The 13809-nt window shown below is 45.1% G+C and overlaps 2 protein-coding genes and 1 long non-coding RNA gene across 5 annotated transcripts; all 3 read right to left on the bottom strand.

Moving 5' to 3' along the window:
- Positions 1-1341: 1341 nt before the first annotated feature.
- Positions 1342-3099, bottom strand: LOC136527125 (uncharacterized). Its single transcript, XR_010776680.1, has 2 exons — positions 2183-3099; positions 1342-1844 (listed from the first exon to the last, which is right to left on the bottom strand). It is a non-coding gene; the product is annotated as an uncharacterized lncRNA (long non-coding RNA).
- Positions 3100-4656: 1557 nt separating this feature from the next.
- LOC136527123 (uncharacterized) lies at positions 4657-8940 on the bottom strand. 2 transcript variants are annotated; one of them, XM_066519743.1, is made up of 3 exons: positions 8685-8940; positions 6997-7991; positions 4657-4931 (listed from the first exon to the last, which is right to left on the bottom strand). In XM_066519743.1, the coding sequence occupies exons 2-3, from the start codon at positions 7926-7928 to the stop codon at positions 4910-4912; spliced, it is 954 nt and encodes a 317-aa protein (XP_066375840.1). In that variant the 5' UTR covers positions 7929-7991; positions 8685-8940; the 3' UTR covers positions 4657-4909. The 2 variants fall into 2 exon arrangements, with proteins under 2 accessions (XP_066375840.1, XP_066375839.1); XM_066519742.1 differs by lacking the exon at positions 4657-4931 and adding an exon at positions 4958-5694.
- Positions 8941-10155: 1215 nt separating this feature from the next.
- Positions 10156-12932, bottom strand: LOC136529171 (cytoplasmic 60S subunit biogenesis factor REI1 homolog 1-like). Of its 2 annotated transcripts, none has more exons than XM_066522250.1 (5): positions 12474-12932; positions 11577-12065; positions 11286-11455; positions 10740-10960; positions 10156-10646 (listed from the first exon to the last, which is right to left on the bottom strand). In XM_066522250.1, exons 1-5 carry the CDS (start codon positions 12576-12578, stop codon positions 10603-10605), a joined length of 1029 nt encoding a protein of 342 aa, XP_066378347.1. In that variant the 5' UTR covers positions 12579-12932; the 3' UTR covers positions 10156-10602. The 2 variants fall into 2 exon arrangements, with proteins under 2 accessions (XP_066378347.1, XP_066378348.1); XM_066522251.1 differs by having other exon boundaries at positions 10165-10625.
- Positions 12933-13809: the final 877 nt, after the last annotated feature.

Here is a 13809-nt window from a genome sequence, read left to right as displayed (position 1 = left end):
ATAGGGCGTGCATCATTGAGAAGAACCACAAGAAGAAAGGTTGCCGAGGTACACGCCACTACCTCCATGGCAGCCTATGCCATTTTTCCAATCTTCTCTGTCACCTAGTAGTGTAAACTCCATATGCTTGAACCTAATGAACTGTCACTTGTGTGTCTCTCTGAACCTTGCTCCTGGGGACTGGTTAACTTCTGAAACGTACTACCGCCTCTGTCCCTGCGGTTAAGGTTCATCTCGGTAAGTACTTGCATTTCGTATTTAATTACTGGTCATCACTAGGATCAGCAATCCTATCTTAAAACGCAAGGTTTCTGGGTCTCTATGAACAAGACGTTTCAGATTTTGTCTTCTTCTGTTTTGGTTGGCCACTAGGCATGTATGACACGGAGGAGGAGGCAGCGAGAGCGCATGACCTGGCGTCCCTCAAGTACTTTGGCACGTCCACGAAAATAAATTTCCCGGCGATAAATTTAACACAAGGACAGTCTGAATGAATATGGTGTCTGTCATCATTCACAATGTACTAATTGATGTTCTTGTTGTTTCGTTCCAACGTTTGACGTGCGGGGATGCAGATGGAGAACTACAGGGAGCAGTTGGAAGAGGTGATGAACATGACCTGGCAGGACTACGTGGCTCAGCTTAGAAGGTCCGGATGCTTGCACTGCTTATGATGTTCATTTTGGTCGAACCGGTTGTGTTGTGACACAACGAATTAACGTGTATATGACTTTGCATGCACACATCGAGAATTAATGCGTTTATGACTTTGCATGCTCACATCGATAAAAATTTGTTTCAGGAAAGGCAAGTCAAACAAAACGCCGTAGAGAAATAATGTGTCTGGCTTTACATGATGCTCCCGGCCCAGCAGGTCCGACGGAAGGACGGCGACGTCACGGTCTCAGAGAGACTGACACCTTGAAGATTCAGGCGGTAGCAGCGGCGCTCCCAGCTGTGGTGTCGGCCAATGAGCGCGGTGGCCAGCAGCACTTGGGCCTGCTGTTGAGCGAGGCACTCTCACAGTTGCACCGCATCTCGTGTCTGTGTATTGCAATCAGCATGTTCGGCCGGGGCCGAAACGATCCTACGATCGTGGATTATTACTGCTGACTGGTTTAGTGTGAGAAAAAAATACTGTTTTGGTTGATAATTTACGATCGTTTACGACCAAGCGAACAGACTGATTCATTTTGTTTAGTACCATCATTTGAAAGCATGGAGCAAACAACTAATACTCAGTACAAAAGTAAGTGTCATGTTTTCTGGTGCATAAGGGCCGAAATTCAGTTATGCACAATGCTAGTTACCCAAATTGGAAAAATGAAGTAACAAGCATCATTAGTAAGGAACAATTTTGGATCGATGTAGATTTTTACCAAATGAAGATATTATATATATGATCGATTATGTACCAATATCCATTCTATTTGAAGAAAAATAACAAAGATAGTGATGGCAACCGTAAGAAAATCGATTTCTTATTAAATGAGAAGCCAGCACCAACTTATGTGAATGACATCTTTCTCCTCCCACGTTAAGAATGGCATCAAGATTATATAGGGTGCAACCTTCAACCTTGGATATATAGGGTGATCCAGAGCAATTCTTTAGACGAAGGCTCATGAAAATGTATCGTTGTTTTTTCTAATTGTCCACAATGTTCTCAAAAGGAGAATTCTTCAGCTTATTATTGTTATGTCCACATGTTGGGCCCGTCATTAATCATGCTGGAGCTCTGCCACCTCCTCGATCCTGGTGGCTCAGAATATCACAGTGTCATGCCCACAATCAGCCTGGAACTTATGCTTGACATTGGATACTGTCAATATTTCATAGTTCTCCTTGCAAAAAAAAAAAAAAAGACGTAACCAATCAATTCCAGTATTCTCACTTGCAACTGATCATAGCATAAGATCAAGAGTTAAACATGGCATAGTGGATTATATATTCTTCTCATGCAGCCAAAAGAAGACATGAATGCATTGCTCTCAACTTCTCATGTATATAAAATGTCAAGTATGGATGTACAAAATACTACCTTCATAACCAATGGAGGCAATAGAAAGACTAAAACAGCAGAGCACCTAAAACTATGATGTGCCTCAAATCTGAACCAAAACTAATACTAAACCTGAAAGGCCGGCAAGGTACAATGGCTATGACCAATATTCCGTAATACCTCAACTGAATCGATGTCATTTGGACCTCCTCGGCACTGTGCACCTCTTCTGTTCAAAATTTTGCAACTTCAGTAATTGCAGAAAGTTCTAAATAAAAAAATATCAACACATGGGAAGTAATAGTGAGTCATTAATTACAAATGTGTGGAACCTTTATTCATGCCAACCTATATGCTGACACACATTTTAGATTATAGACAGAGAAAAACATCTACAAAACAAGTTTGAAAATCATTATGCTACTGGTTAATGATACATTTGAAGTCCATTTGTAATCCATTTTTTTACAGTTGAAGTCCATTTTTTCACATCAATATATATATATATATTTAAAAAAAGTAGAGTTGGTAAATCTATGCTAGTACTTATGCCACTGCAAGCCCCTTTTCTAAAATTCTTTTACATAAATTAAGTTCCGAGAGTATAGAATGAGTGGTTACTGATACAGAATTAGAGGATGCGACTCTGGAGGACAGGAACATTAATTTTGAACTAAAGCCATAAACAGTGCATGATCAAATGAGAATGCCCGGGATGGTGAAAGTGGACTGTATGTAATGAGAAGATTAGCCTAGATATCAGAGACATCAAAATATACAGATTTCATTATCTAATTCCAAGGCAACAAGAAGCTGAACAATGTTGATCCATATACCTTAATGCAATTTGCACTATTGAGAGGCTGCTCTATGGATGACGATGTCTCTACTCCCTCTACAACCGGCACAAGTTTCTTGCACACAACAGTAGCAGCAGCAAACAAAATAGGAATGAATTGAACGAACCAAGTTGGGTTTGCTTGGCCGCAATCATTCACAGCAAGACAAGGAAATCACACTCCAGTACTCCACATGAATTAGTACTAGAGAGGAAGTGCAGAGGCACACGCCCACTCAACAGGAGAGAAAGTTCAGTCAACAGGACCTGCGGCTTGCCATGGCACGACGTAGTGGTGCGTGCGGCCACCGGTGGTGGCGCTGGATCTGGCGGGCACCTCAAGCCGACGGCATCAAGCACAGGGCCGGGGAGGATGCAGTGGATTGGAGATGGCAGCGCCGATTCCGTCTCCGCTGGGGTAGGGAACCATCGGGGAGGATGAGCATCGAGTTGTCGTCTGCGAGAAGGATGGCGGCGGCTGTGTCGCGTCAATCCCGGTTGGATTCCCTACCGTCCGGTGACGAGGATCGCAGATGGCGAGCACCAGAGGCATGGCTCAGCTGGAGGACGGAGATGGGGCAATGGACGACGGATCCAGAATCTGCTCCAAAGGCGCATAATTGTTTGTCACGTGTACTCGGCCAAAACTGCCTGGACAAGGTTAAAGGAGAAGGCCAGGTAAGGGCTCCATTTCGGTCGCCTGTCTCGAATAATGTACACATTTTGCAAATATTTTAGTTACTGGTACCACGTTTTTTTTATCTTATATACTAACATAAATAAAAGCTCTGCTGTTTAGCCGTGCTCCACGTCATCCACAAAGCGATTCTCGACAGAGTATTTTGCTCCAAATGTGCTCTGCTACCCCACCCACAGACCGCTGACCATTCGGGCATCAGTGTCGGCGAAAATATATTACTTCGATTTGGTTCTTTACAGATCAAGGTCCCGTTCGCTTCACTTCGCTGAAAAAATAAGCAAAAACACTGTTCTGACTGATTTGTTGTAAGAGAAAAAACATCGTTCCACCTAAAAAAACAAACTGAAAAGTACGAATTATAAGCGAAGCAAATATAGCTCGGCTCAAGATAGGCAGTCAGATAACGATAGCGACGTGGTCAGTCAAACTGACAGACAAATCGACAGGAATAAAAATTAGCTGAAAGGATTTGCAAGGTTCTAGCACGAAGGCAGCACGAAGCTCAATAATGTGGAGCACGATGGAGAATGTACCAGACTCCAGACACGCGTTTCTGAGCGTACTAAGTTTAGAATAATAACACAGGTGGGTAGGGTCAAAAGGAAACGTCAAGAGGACGTACCTTCCCTGCTCATCTCAATTCTCAACACGTCTCCGAGCGATAGCATCTTAAACAAATTGAACAGCATCGCCGTGGATGATGTATCCAATCATCCGAATGGATGGCATGGGAGAAACCAGAGGCTACTGGTAGCAGCTTTCAGCGCTTCCACCACGGGAGCTCGTCAGAACAAGATAACCAGGCACCAGCACAAGCAATGAAGCACTGCATGTCTGTATATATGGGGCATGTAGCTTTCCAGACAACTGTCTGACGGGGCCAGGGGGAAAGCTTCAACTCGTGACACAAAACTTACACATGATTAAGCTCAAGATGGTGTCTTATCCAGTGTCTTCTCAGGAAAGCACATACCGCACCTGCAATGCCCGGCTCAGAAGCCCTTATCTGAAGCACTACCCAGAGGCAGAAGTTTCCAAACAAATCCTTTAGAGCTGACTGAAGCTTGTTTCAGGTATTTATGTAAAAAAACTGCGCTACATCGAAGAAGCATTCCAAAAAGAACTGTCACCAACATCCTATATAGATGGGTGCTAAATATATACAAAATAAAAACTAGGATCATGAGGCCTGTTTCAAACGAACAGCAGGGTTCTGTTGCTACTTTTTATGCACAGATAAGTTTAAACTGCGGCAGCACCTACCAAGGACAGGTGGAAAAGAAATTCAGATGAACAGAGGTACAATGGTTATGATGATCGATACATTGCATAACAGCTATTCCTTTTTTTTTACTGCAGATTCTATGCATCAACGCCCATATCTAGTATCCCTACATCCACAGAAGAATCATATGAAAGAGTCAGATTTGAAAATTGAATTAAATTTTACCAGAGTTCCATTAAAAGATGCAAATACTATCAACAGATAACGCTGATTCTATAGAACAGATCTAAATATTCCCTCAAGGGTGTAAACAAAATTCCAGCATTTTTGGGTGATGCATACCTAAACAACATACATTAAAATTCTACCCCACGAAAATGCGGCAGACAGAATAAATATTGTGATCCAGATGAAGCATTCATCATGCACATTATAACACCAGCAGGTGCGACAGGAAACATGCCAAAGAGTAAGATATGGTTAAAAAATATAGAGTAAAGTACACCACCGGTCCCTAAACTTGTGCCGTTGTGTCATCCCGGTCCCTAAACTTACAAAACGGTCATCTAGGTACGTAAACAATGTTTGGGTCTCATTTTAGTCATGCCGGTTCTCCATCCAGTCCTCAAACTTGTCTACCTATCTTATTTTGGTCCGGAACTATCAAAACACTTCTACTGTCTCTCCGGTGACCTGAGGCCGGCACGAAGCTGCTGCCACAGCCCGTTGCCGCTGAGCTCCCTCCCTCTCTACTCTCCCGAGCCAACGACTCAACCCGTCCTCATGAGCTCATGGCGAACCCATCGTCATTGTTGTTGAGTATGAAACCAACGCATCCATCGTCGGCAGCATCATCGCGTCGGCTCTGCCTCCGGCAGCGCTCCAGCTTCGCTGCTCCTCGCCTCCGCCTTGCACTTGGGCCACCATCCCTGTACACACTCAAACAAGTTCCTCAGCATCTTGTCCATACGCAACAGCAACACAGAGTCACAGATACAGTCACTGTCACACCCTCGCTGACCCCGACGTGGACAAGGTGGTGTGCCAGCTCGCGCGCGTCCGCATCATGGCGAGGCGCGTCAGCACCTCGGCGGCTCGGCGCCGAGTCGCCGCAGGCCACCAATCAACTGCAGCGAGCGTTGCAAGGCCTTTAATTTGCGCACACGGGGGCCACGAACATGACGACAGAGAAATCGATGATCTTGTCAAGCAGGACGCGGGCAGTGCGTCGGGTCACGTCGTCGCGGCGGGGTGACGAATCGACCGAGTACCTGCCGCTGCAGACCTCGATCTCGTCGTTGTCCGACGACTCGTCGTCCATGTCGGATCCCGAGGCGGCGCTGCTGTCGTCACTGCGCAGCGAGGAGCGTGACAGCAGCACCGTCGCGCCGCGTGGCATATGGCCGCTCTGAAACTTCTCCGGCGTCGGCATGCCAGGCCCGCCGCAGCCAGCCGCACCGCGCACGGCATGGAGCGCGTCCATCCGGTCGTGGCTATGCAGCGCTGCTGCTCTCTGCCCTGCAGATGCATTCCACCAACAAACAAAGCTAGGAACAGAAAACACGCATCAGGGGAATGGTAGCCGAATCGTTTAGGGGAAGCAAGGAGAGGAGGACGACGATGACGGTGGTGGCGCATGTCGCGCGAGGGCTGCAGCAACTTGTAGCACACAGGTACAGCTCGTGAGGGTTGCAGCCGTGGCGGTGTGCCTCCCCTAGCCGCGCCATCCCAGGGAGAGAGGAGCTTGAGAGAGTAGAGAGATGGAGGTCACGGGATAGAGAAGGGCGAGGAGGGAGACGAAGCTGATTCGTGGCCCCCACATGTCAGGCATATGGGTAACGGATTTAAACCCGTTTGGACTGAATCTGAGACCCGAACAAGGTTTAGGTACCTAGACGACCGTTTTATAAGTTTAGGGACCGGGATGACACAGCAACACAAGTTTAGGGACCGGTAATGGACTTTACTCAAAAATATATATAGCTGAACAGCTCACCAGCTCAAGTTGGCACCATAAATGTGAGACAAGAACAAAAGGTACAACATGCTTATGTTTGTCTTTCATGTTTTGTATTGTAGATCATCTATGTTAATGATTTTATTTAGTTTATTTGGAATAGCATGAGCCTGTTGTGCACCTGTGTATGTTTTTTTCTTTTTGAAGGACCTGTGGTTCTTAGTACTACACATTTGCAGATTGCAACAGGATATAAAAGATTACTTATGCATACCTGTAATGGAAACTAGCCATTCTTCCCGGTGCTGCGATACTAGGAATGGCCCCTGTGACTATGTATTCATCATCAATTTCATCAAATCTAATTTCCCTTAATTCAACAGATTGTGTTGGAACCTCAAGATTAAAATTTTCCAGATTAGCCTGGTTCCCATTCCTCCTTCCACTGCCTCTTCTTTCCCTTGCTCTTGCTCTTCTACGACTTCTTGAAGATCTTGAAAACGCCTTGCAGAATATACATGACCACCAGTTAGTTCTGACACTGCGGAAAACTTCATAGTCCTCACCAGTGTCATCATCCCCATACTCAATCACATAGTCTCCCAGAACAATCCCATTAGGAACTTGTGCATGTATTGTGCTCAAGACATCTACAATATCAGAAGACTGCTGGAAATTTTCCCAATCAACTTGCCTAGCAGGATCAATCTCTGAAGGGCGTGAATCAGGATGCTTTTGTTGCGTGTGCTTCTGAAGCTCATTGAAGTTACCAACAAATGAGCAGCAATCCTCTTCACAGCATCTTTTCTTCTGATTAAGATGCAGCCGAGCCTCACCAATAACAATCCACCCAATAACATCACCTCTACACAAGGGGCAGCTGGGACGGTTGTTTGCATTAGACGGCACGATATGAATAATGCTATCAAGAGGAGGCACAGCTAAGGATGAAACTTTCGCATTGGAAGGAAGTTCATATGCAAACTTAAATCTCTCGAGACAGTTTGAGCGGGTCTGGTCTGTATCACAAACAAACGGCCTGCAGCCTTTCTCATAAGACGTGCATCTCAGTAGCACTGCATTGTGAGGGTAATCAAGGCAGATCGGGCAGGTAACGTCCTCCATCCAACTCTTATCGAGCTGTATGTCCAGATCAAAGGAGCTGTGCTTTACCACCTTCTTGACAATCAAGTTGCCTGAACCCATCGCGGAGACGCAGACTTGCAACGAAAACTCTTGGTTCTAGCAGGCCCAGCTTTTCATTACAACCTACAAGACACCAATAGGGCAACCAGATCAATTCCAGCTTGCTCCTTCAAAAATGTAGTGCGCAAATTCTGTGTGTGATAGTGAATAGACTAAGCATTTCCATCAAAAGACAATATGATAAATGATGGTGTATGGCAGGGAACAAACACCCTAATGCCACAATCAGTCCATGTAATGAATTCCCTATAACCCCACATGACTACTAATGATTTGCCACAACCACAACTTCCAGTTCTGGTAAAACTCAAACGAATCCTAGAAAATTTCCTTCATCCCCAGAAGAGATCAATAACTACACCTGTGCCAGTTCTGGTAAAACTCAAACGAATCCCAGAAAAATCCCTTACCCCCAGAAGAGATCAATAACTACACATGTGCCAGAATCTGATTTCGACCCCCAAAATACCGCGTGGCCCAGGGAAGACGGGGTTCAGTTGAACTCTCCCTCCCCCCACCCCCAAAAAAATCGGAAAATAAACCACACGGCGCGAACGCCTTAATCGGGCACCAACAACTAACTAGTAACTTCTACGGCGCGGCGCCAACTGAGATGGGCGGATTTTGCGAGCTGATGAACCACGGGAGGGACACGGTGGACTGAACCGATGAAGGGAATCGACTGCAAACGAAACCAACGGAAAGGGAAATCAAATCTATCTATCCAGGCAAACGAGGCAGCTGGAGGTCACTCACCAACAACAGACGACGAGACCGACCGACCGACGGCCGGATGGATGGATCTCCGCTCCGCTCGACCCGTCGAGGGGCGGCTGGTGGCGGGAGGATCCGGCGGGCGCAGGGTGGGAGAGGCCGGCGCGGCGCGGGACGGGACGGGGCTGCGTCGTCGCGCTGGGCTGCGTGCGTCGTCGCCTCGGTGAAGAGGAGTCTAGTCTAGGTTTGGAGTCGGACTTTTTAGAGCCATTTGCGCTTGCGTGGTTGCGTGCGACAGGTGGAGAGAGAGAGAGAGAGTGGGGATGGCCTCCGATGGGAGAGGAGGGCCCTCGGACCGGCGATTGCAGCCACTCTCCTTTGACATTTTCCGCTGCTTGCCTTCCGTAGCTTTTCTTTTTCTTTTCTTTTTCTATTCTTTTTCTTTTTTTTCTTCCAGATGTTTGGTCAAGTGTTGAACACTGTATTCAAATTACGTAATAGTGGTCCGATACCCATTTTAAGTTGCTAAAATTCCTTTTCATGTCTTTCTCCAAAACAATGGTTATATTCATATAAAATTCATGTGTTCATTCATCGTTCTCAGTATGGCCATATAATTTATTGGTGTCCTCTGTTTCAAATTATAGCATTATAGTGTACTTTAGTCTTACTCGAAGTGGAATGTTCGATCATTTTATTAGAAGACATTATTAGCGTCTACAGTCCAAAAAAATATGCTATCAAGATATATTTTAATAAAATTAATTTATTGTTTTTTAGATGTAGCGTATTTTTTATAATAAACTTTAAAAAATGAAAGACCTTTGACTTAAAATGACCTACGCTAAAGTGAATAATAATATGGAACGACTTAAGTACAAATTAATTGGACGAGAGTATGCAAGTGCTAATAACCCGTTACGGATTTGAATTTAGTGCGTTGCAGCGTTAAAGTGTCAAAAGCGATTATTCTTTTTCTTTTTCACACACGTCAAAACGTGAGAAACATCGTCATGAGAAAAAAAAAACGTCAATGTTGTAAACGGCAGAGTCAGAAGGACGTTTCTCGTTGACAGCGATGACGCGCCAAAGGAGTACGGAGTAGGTCGGTGTGAATGACGCGTGCAGAGACGAAGATAAATGGGAACTCCCTGCACCTCCCATCTACAGACTACACGTCACATCATCTGCTGTTTTGGTTTGTTTTTTTTTTTTCCAATCCAATCCAAAGGGAAACGACAACTTCGCCTACTCCTGAGGAGTACGTCCGATAAAGGGAACGAGGAGTAAAATAATATTATTTTTTTTATAATAAATCAGCATTGGCATAGTCGTTTTTTTAGCCCGCCGAACAAAGCCCAGAGTGTGTAAATTACTCCAGCGAGCAGTTGGGGAGAGCAGTTGGGGGAGAGTTTAGTTAATCTCTAGGATTAGCACATGGCACACAGCAAAGAACAAAGAAAAAAAACGCACACATATACCGTAGATGTCCGCCGCAGGTCCTGAACAAGTTGCAAAACTAATAAAAAGATCAAGATTACATACAAAATATCTGCTTTCGCGACTTAGAAGATCCAACCAAAAAAGATACATGGAAGCTATATTCAAAATGGACATATCTTAAGCTCAATGATGATCAGTAATGGAGAAAAGGAAAAAAAAAATAGACACCATGATTCCATGAACATCAAAAGTAAGCTCCCAACACACCAATATACAGGCGTTTCTTCTGAAGGTCTCTGACAACATTGCCCTTCATTCCAGTTCTACTCCTATATACTCACCTAGATTGCAATTGCATCATCCCAATTCGCAATACATTCTTGATTATTGATCCGTAACTCACATATTGATCCTTTTTTGCTGGCCTTTACATACCAACTCTACTCCTAGTACCACGCGAGGACCATAAGATCAGCCTGCTTCTTCATCCTCACAGTTTGCAGCTCAGACTAAACTGTCACCAAACCCACGCTCTTGTATCTGAAGGGGGAAACACAAATGCTGCACTTTATTAGTAAGGAGAAGCTCTACTTTTTTTAACAAAAAGCCTTAAGAATTAAGATGTCATAGATTAGCCCGTGTTAATTAACATACCTGGACAGCATGGGGAGCGCAAGTGCACGACCTGTCGTAGAAGAGAAGGCCGCGGTTTCTGACGGTAATAGCGGATGAATTCGCGAGAACCGAGTGATCGGACACGGGTTCCTTTTCCACTCTTGTTTGTGATTACTAGCTCTGACCCGCCAATTCCAAGCTCAATGCCACAGTTACCATCAGCAGCAGCAACCAACTGCTTGCCATCCACATCAGCATAACTGCAGTCAGAGCAGCATGGTTAGATTAGATGCGTGCAAATTCAGGTGTAAGCAGCTCATCGATCCAGTGTCTTTAAATCTACCTGATTCGAAAATTACAGTACTAGTAGTGTTTTCCTATAATAAATCACTGAAGTTTGGGGGCAGATATGCTCTTTTTTAATGTAAAGATAGATCATGCTTCTTGTGCATATGAACCATGCAGTCCAAATTTAGGCTTTTTACTACTTGCGCAAATCAGATTTCCACCATGTTCAGAAGACCATTGATCTCTTGTTACTTGTAAGTAAGATCATAAAGTTAAGTTGCACAAAAATTATACTACCTGCTACTGTAATCGTAGAAATCCTCGAGATCCGCGTCCTCATCATCTCCGCCGTCACCAAACCGCACTTTGCAGTGCCCCTTTGCATGCATGTGTTTCCTGACGGCCTCCAGGCTCTGAAAGGCCCGGCGTCTGTCGTCGCAGTAGAGGCAGATAAAATCCCGCTTCACCTGCACGCAAGAATAACCCAATATATATAGCAGGATTGCACGATTGAAAGTTCTTAAACCAAACAATAAACAAAACATCAGATGCTGTGACACAAAAGAAAAGATATGTCAGGCTAGCTACCTTCAGTCCAACATAAGTAAGAAAACCACAGGAATCCTTCAAGTATTCGCTGTCAGGTACGAAGAACCCGTGCTTCCTGTGCAGATGGACCATGCAGTCGTCCACGGTGCCGTGCTTGAGGTCACACATGAAACAGCACGATGGGTCCAGGTCCACCTCTTCCATCTCTTCGTGGCGTCTAGAGGAATCCGCTTGCATGCTGTTCGAAGTGGATTCGTTAGCCAACTCGTCGTCTCCGTCCTCTTCTACCGTGGTGGTGGCGCGCACCGGAAGTGGCGTGATGCCTCCGGCAGTGGAGGAACGACTGGGCTCCTGAGAGGCGGCTCTCATGAGATGTGATCGCGAGCTGAGGTGCTGCTCGTGAGCTCGTGAGCTCGTGTACTCCTTCTCGCACAGAGGACAGGTGTATAGCGTCGGAGTGGTTCCAATCGATAGAGCGGCTTCCCATGCCAGAAACAGAGCCTCCGTCACGCCTGGAACTCCAGCCACCTGCAAACGGTAAACAGTCAGTCCAAATCCACCGGCATGACGGCGAGTTCAAAAACAAAGGGCAGTGGGATGAAAAATGTGCTATGAATATTGGATTACTGGTTTGGAGGACCATCATCAGGTGAATAATGTGCTACGGAGATAAACAGAGCAATTCTAAAGATAGAGATTGAAACTAATTGTATCGTAGCAATAGCAGATTAGCAGCCGCATCATTTCCATATACTCCAACAAGCAACGAAATAAAAATTTCCCTAAAAAAAAAGGGCAACAAAATCAAAGCTACGAATAAACCATTGTCAGGAGTTTTTTTTTTTTTGAGCAAATCATTGTTAGAGTTGGTCCGTAGGTAGTAGGTACGGTGATGCAGTGATGGCCATGGCGGAGGGGGCGATCGATATTCGATACCTTGCGCTTGAGATTGTAGCGGTGCCATTCGGAGCGGTAGTGGATCCGCTTCCGCTCGTCGTCGACGAACACCACGTTGCACGCGTTGCAGGTGGTCGTCGGCATCCTCTCCTCTGCCTCCCTCTCTTTTCTCTCCTGCTCGCTTCGATCTGCTTCGGCGGGCACCGGGCAGGGGCGAGCAAAGCAACGCAGCAAGGAGCCCAATGGCAACTGGCAAGTTATAGGCTCGTAGGAGTCCTGGGCTCCTAGCCCCTTACGGCCCAGTCAACTATCCTTGGCTCCCAAGGAATCCAAGTGGCCCTTGTCGAGAAAAAAACACAAGTGGCTGGCGCACGTGATATCTGTGGCTTTAACGGGCTTGCTAGCGTTTCGCGCTTCACATGGGTCCACACCATCCCGAACATCGCTAGCCTCTAGAAGAGGGGGAGGGACCAGCAGATGCGCGGCCAGCGTCTGGAGGAGGAGACACCGAGACATGGCAACAGAAAATGAGAAGGAAGATGTAACACCCAATTTACTTTTAAAACATCTAGATGCCACACTTACAACATATATCTGAAGGTAGATAAAACACTTGAAACATATATCTGAAAACATTTGCAAAAACACATGAAAACACTTGAAAAACATACGCAACATCCAGATAAAACGCTTTGCAACATATGTGTGAAACTTATGCAACATCTAAATAAACACACTTGCAACATACGTCTGGAAAAAACAGTTGAAACATTGAGAACATAAATTTACAACATACGTGTACAACCATTACGACATATACAACATCTCAATTTATTTTTACAACATCCGCATAAACGCACTTGCAACACACTTCGGAAACATCTAAAACACTTACAACATACACTTTTAGCACAATATTACCTTGCTGTTTGGATAAATGAACATGCTTCGTAAACAACCTGCTTCGCAAAATTAGCATCCCACAAGTTGCTTTCGTAAAAATAGCAGCCAGTACAATTATACAAACCGTCTGAAATGTCGAAAATTGACCATTTTGTCAGCTATAGCCTATAAGTAAGCACAGGGTCACTCATGGCCTCACTTGAAAAGCTTACTGCAAGTTTGTAACCACATTGAACGATCTATAATCGAAGCGAAGAGCCGAAGACCATGACCATGTACGCGTAGACTTAAAAAAAAAAGGGCCTGTTCGTTTGAAGGAATTTAAATAGTTTGAAGAAATGTTGAAGAAATTTATGAAAAAAACACTATTTTAGATAAAAAAAAAAGAAACGATTCAAGCCAGATTCGAAGAGCGATTCGAAGAGCACGCGAACGGAGCCAAAGACCAGAGCTTGCAACAACGGTTACAATG

Source organism: Miscanthus floridulus, chromosome 19 (assembly GCF_019320115.1).
Source record: "Miscanthus floridulus cultivar M001 chromosome 19, ASM1932011v1, whole genome shotgun sequence".
In the NCBI taxonomy this organism is placed as follows: domain Eukaryota; kingdom Viridiplantae; phylum Streptophyta; class Magnoliopsida; order Poales; family Poaceae; genus Miscanthus; species Miscanthus floridulus.
The sequence above is the reverse complement of the archived record's forward strand: the minus strand, read 5'-3'. Positions and strand labels throughout refer to the sequence as shown.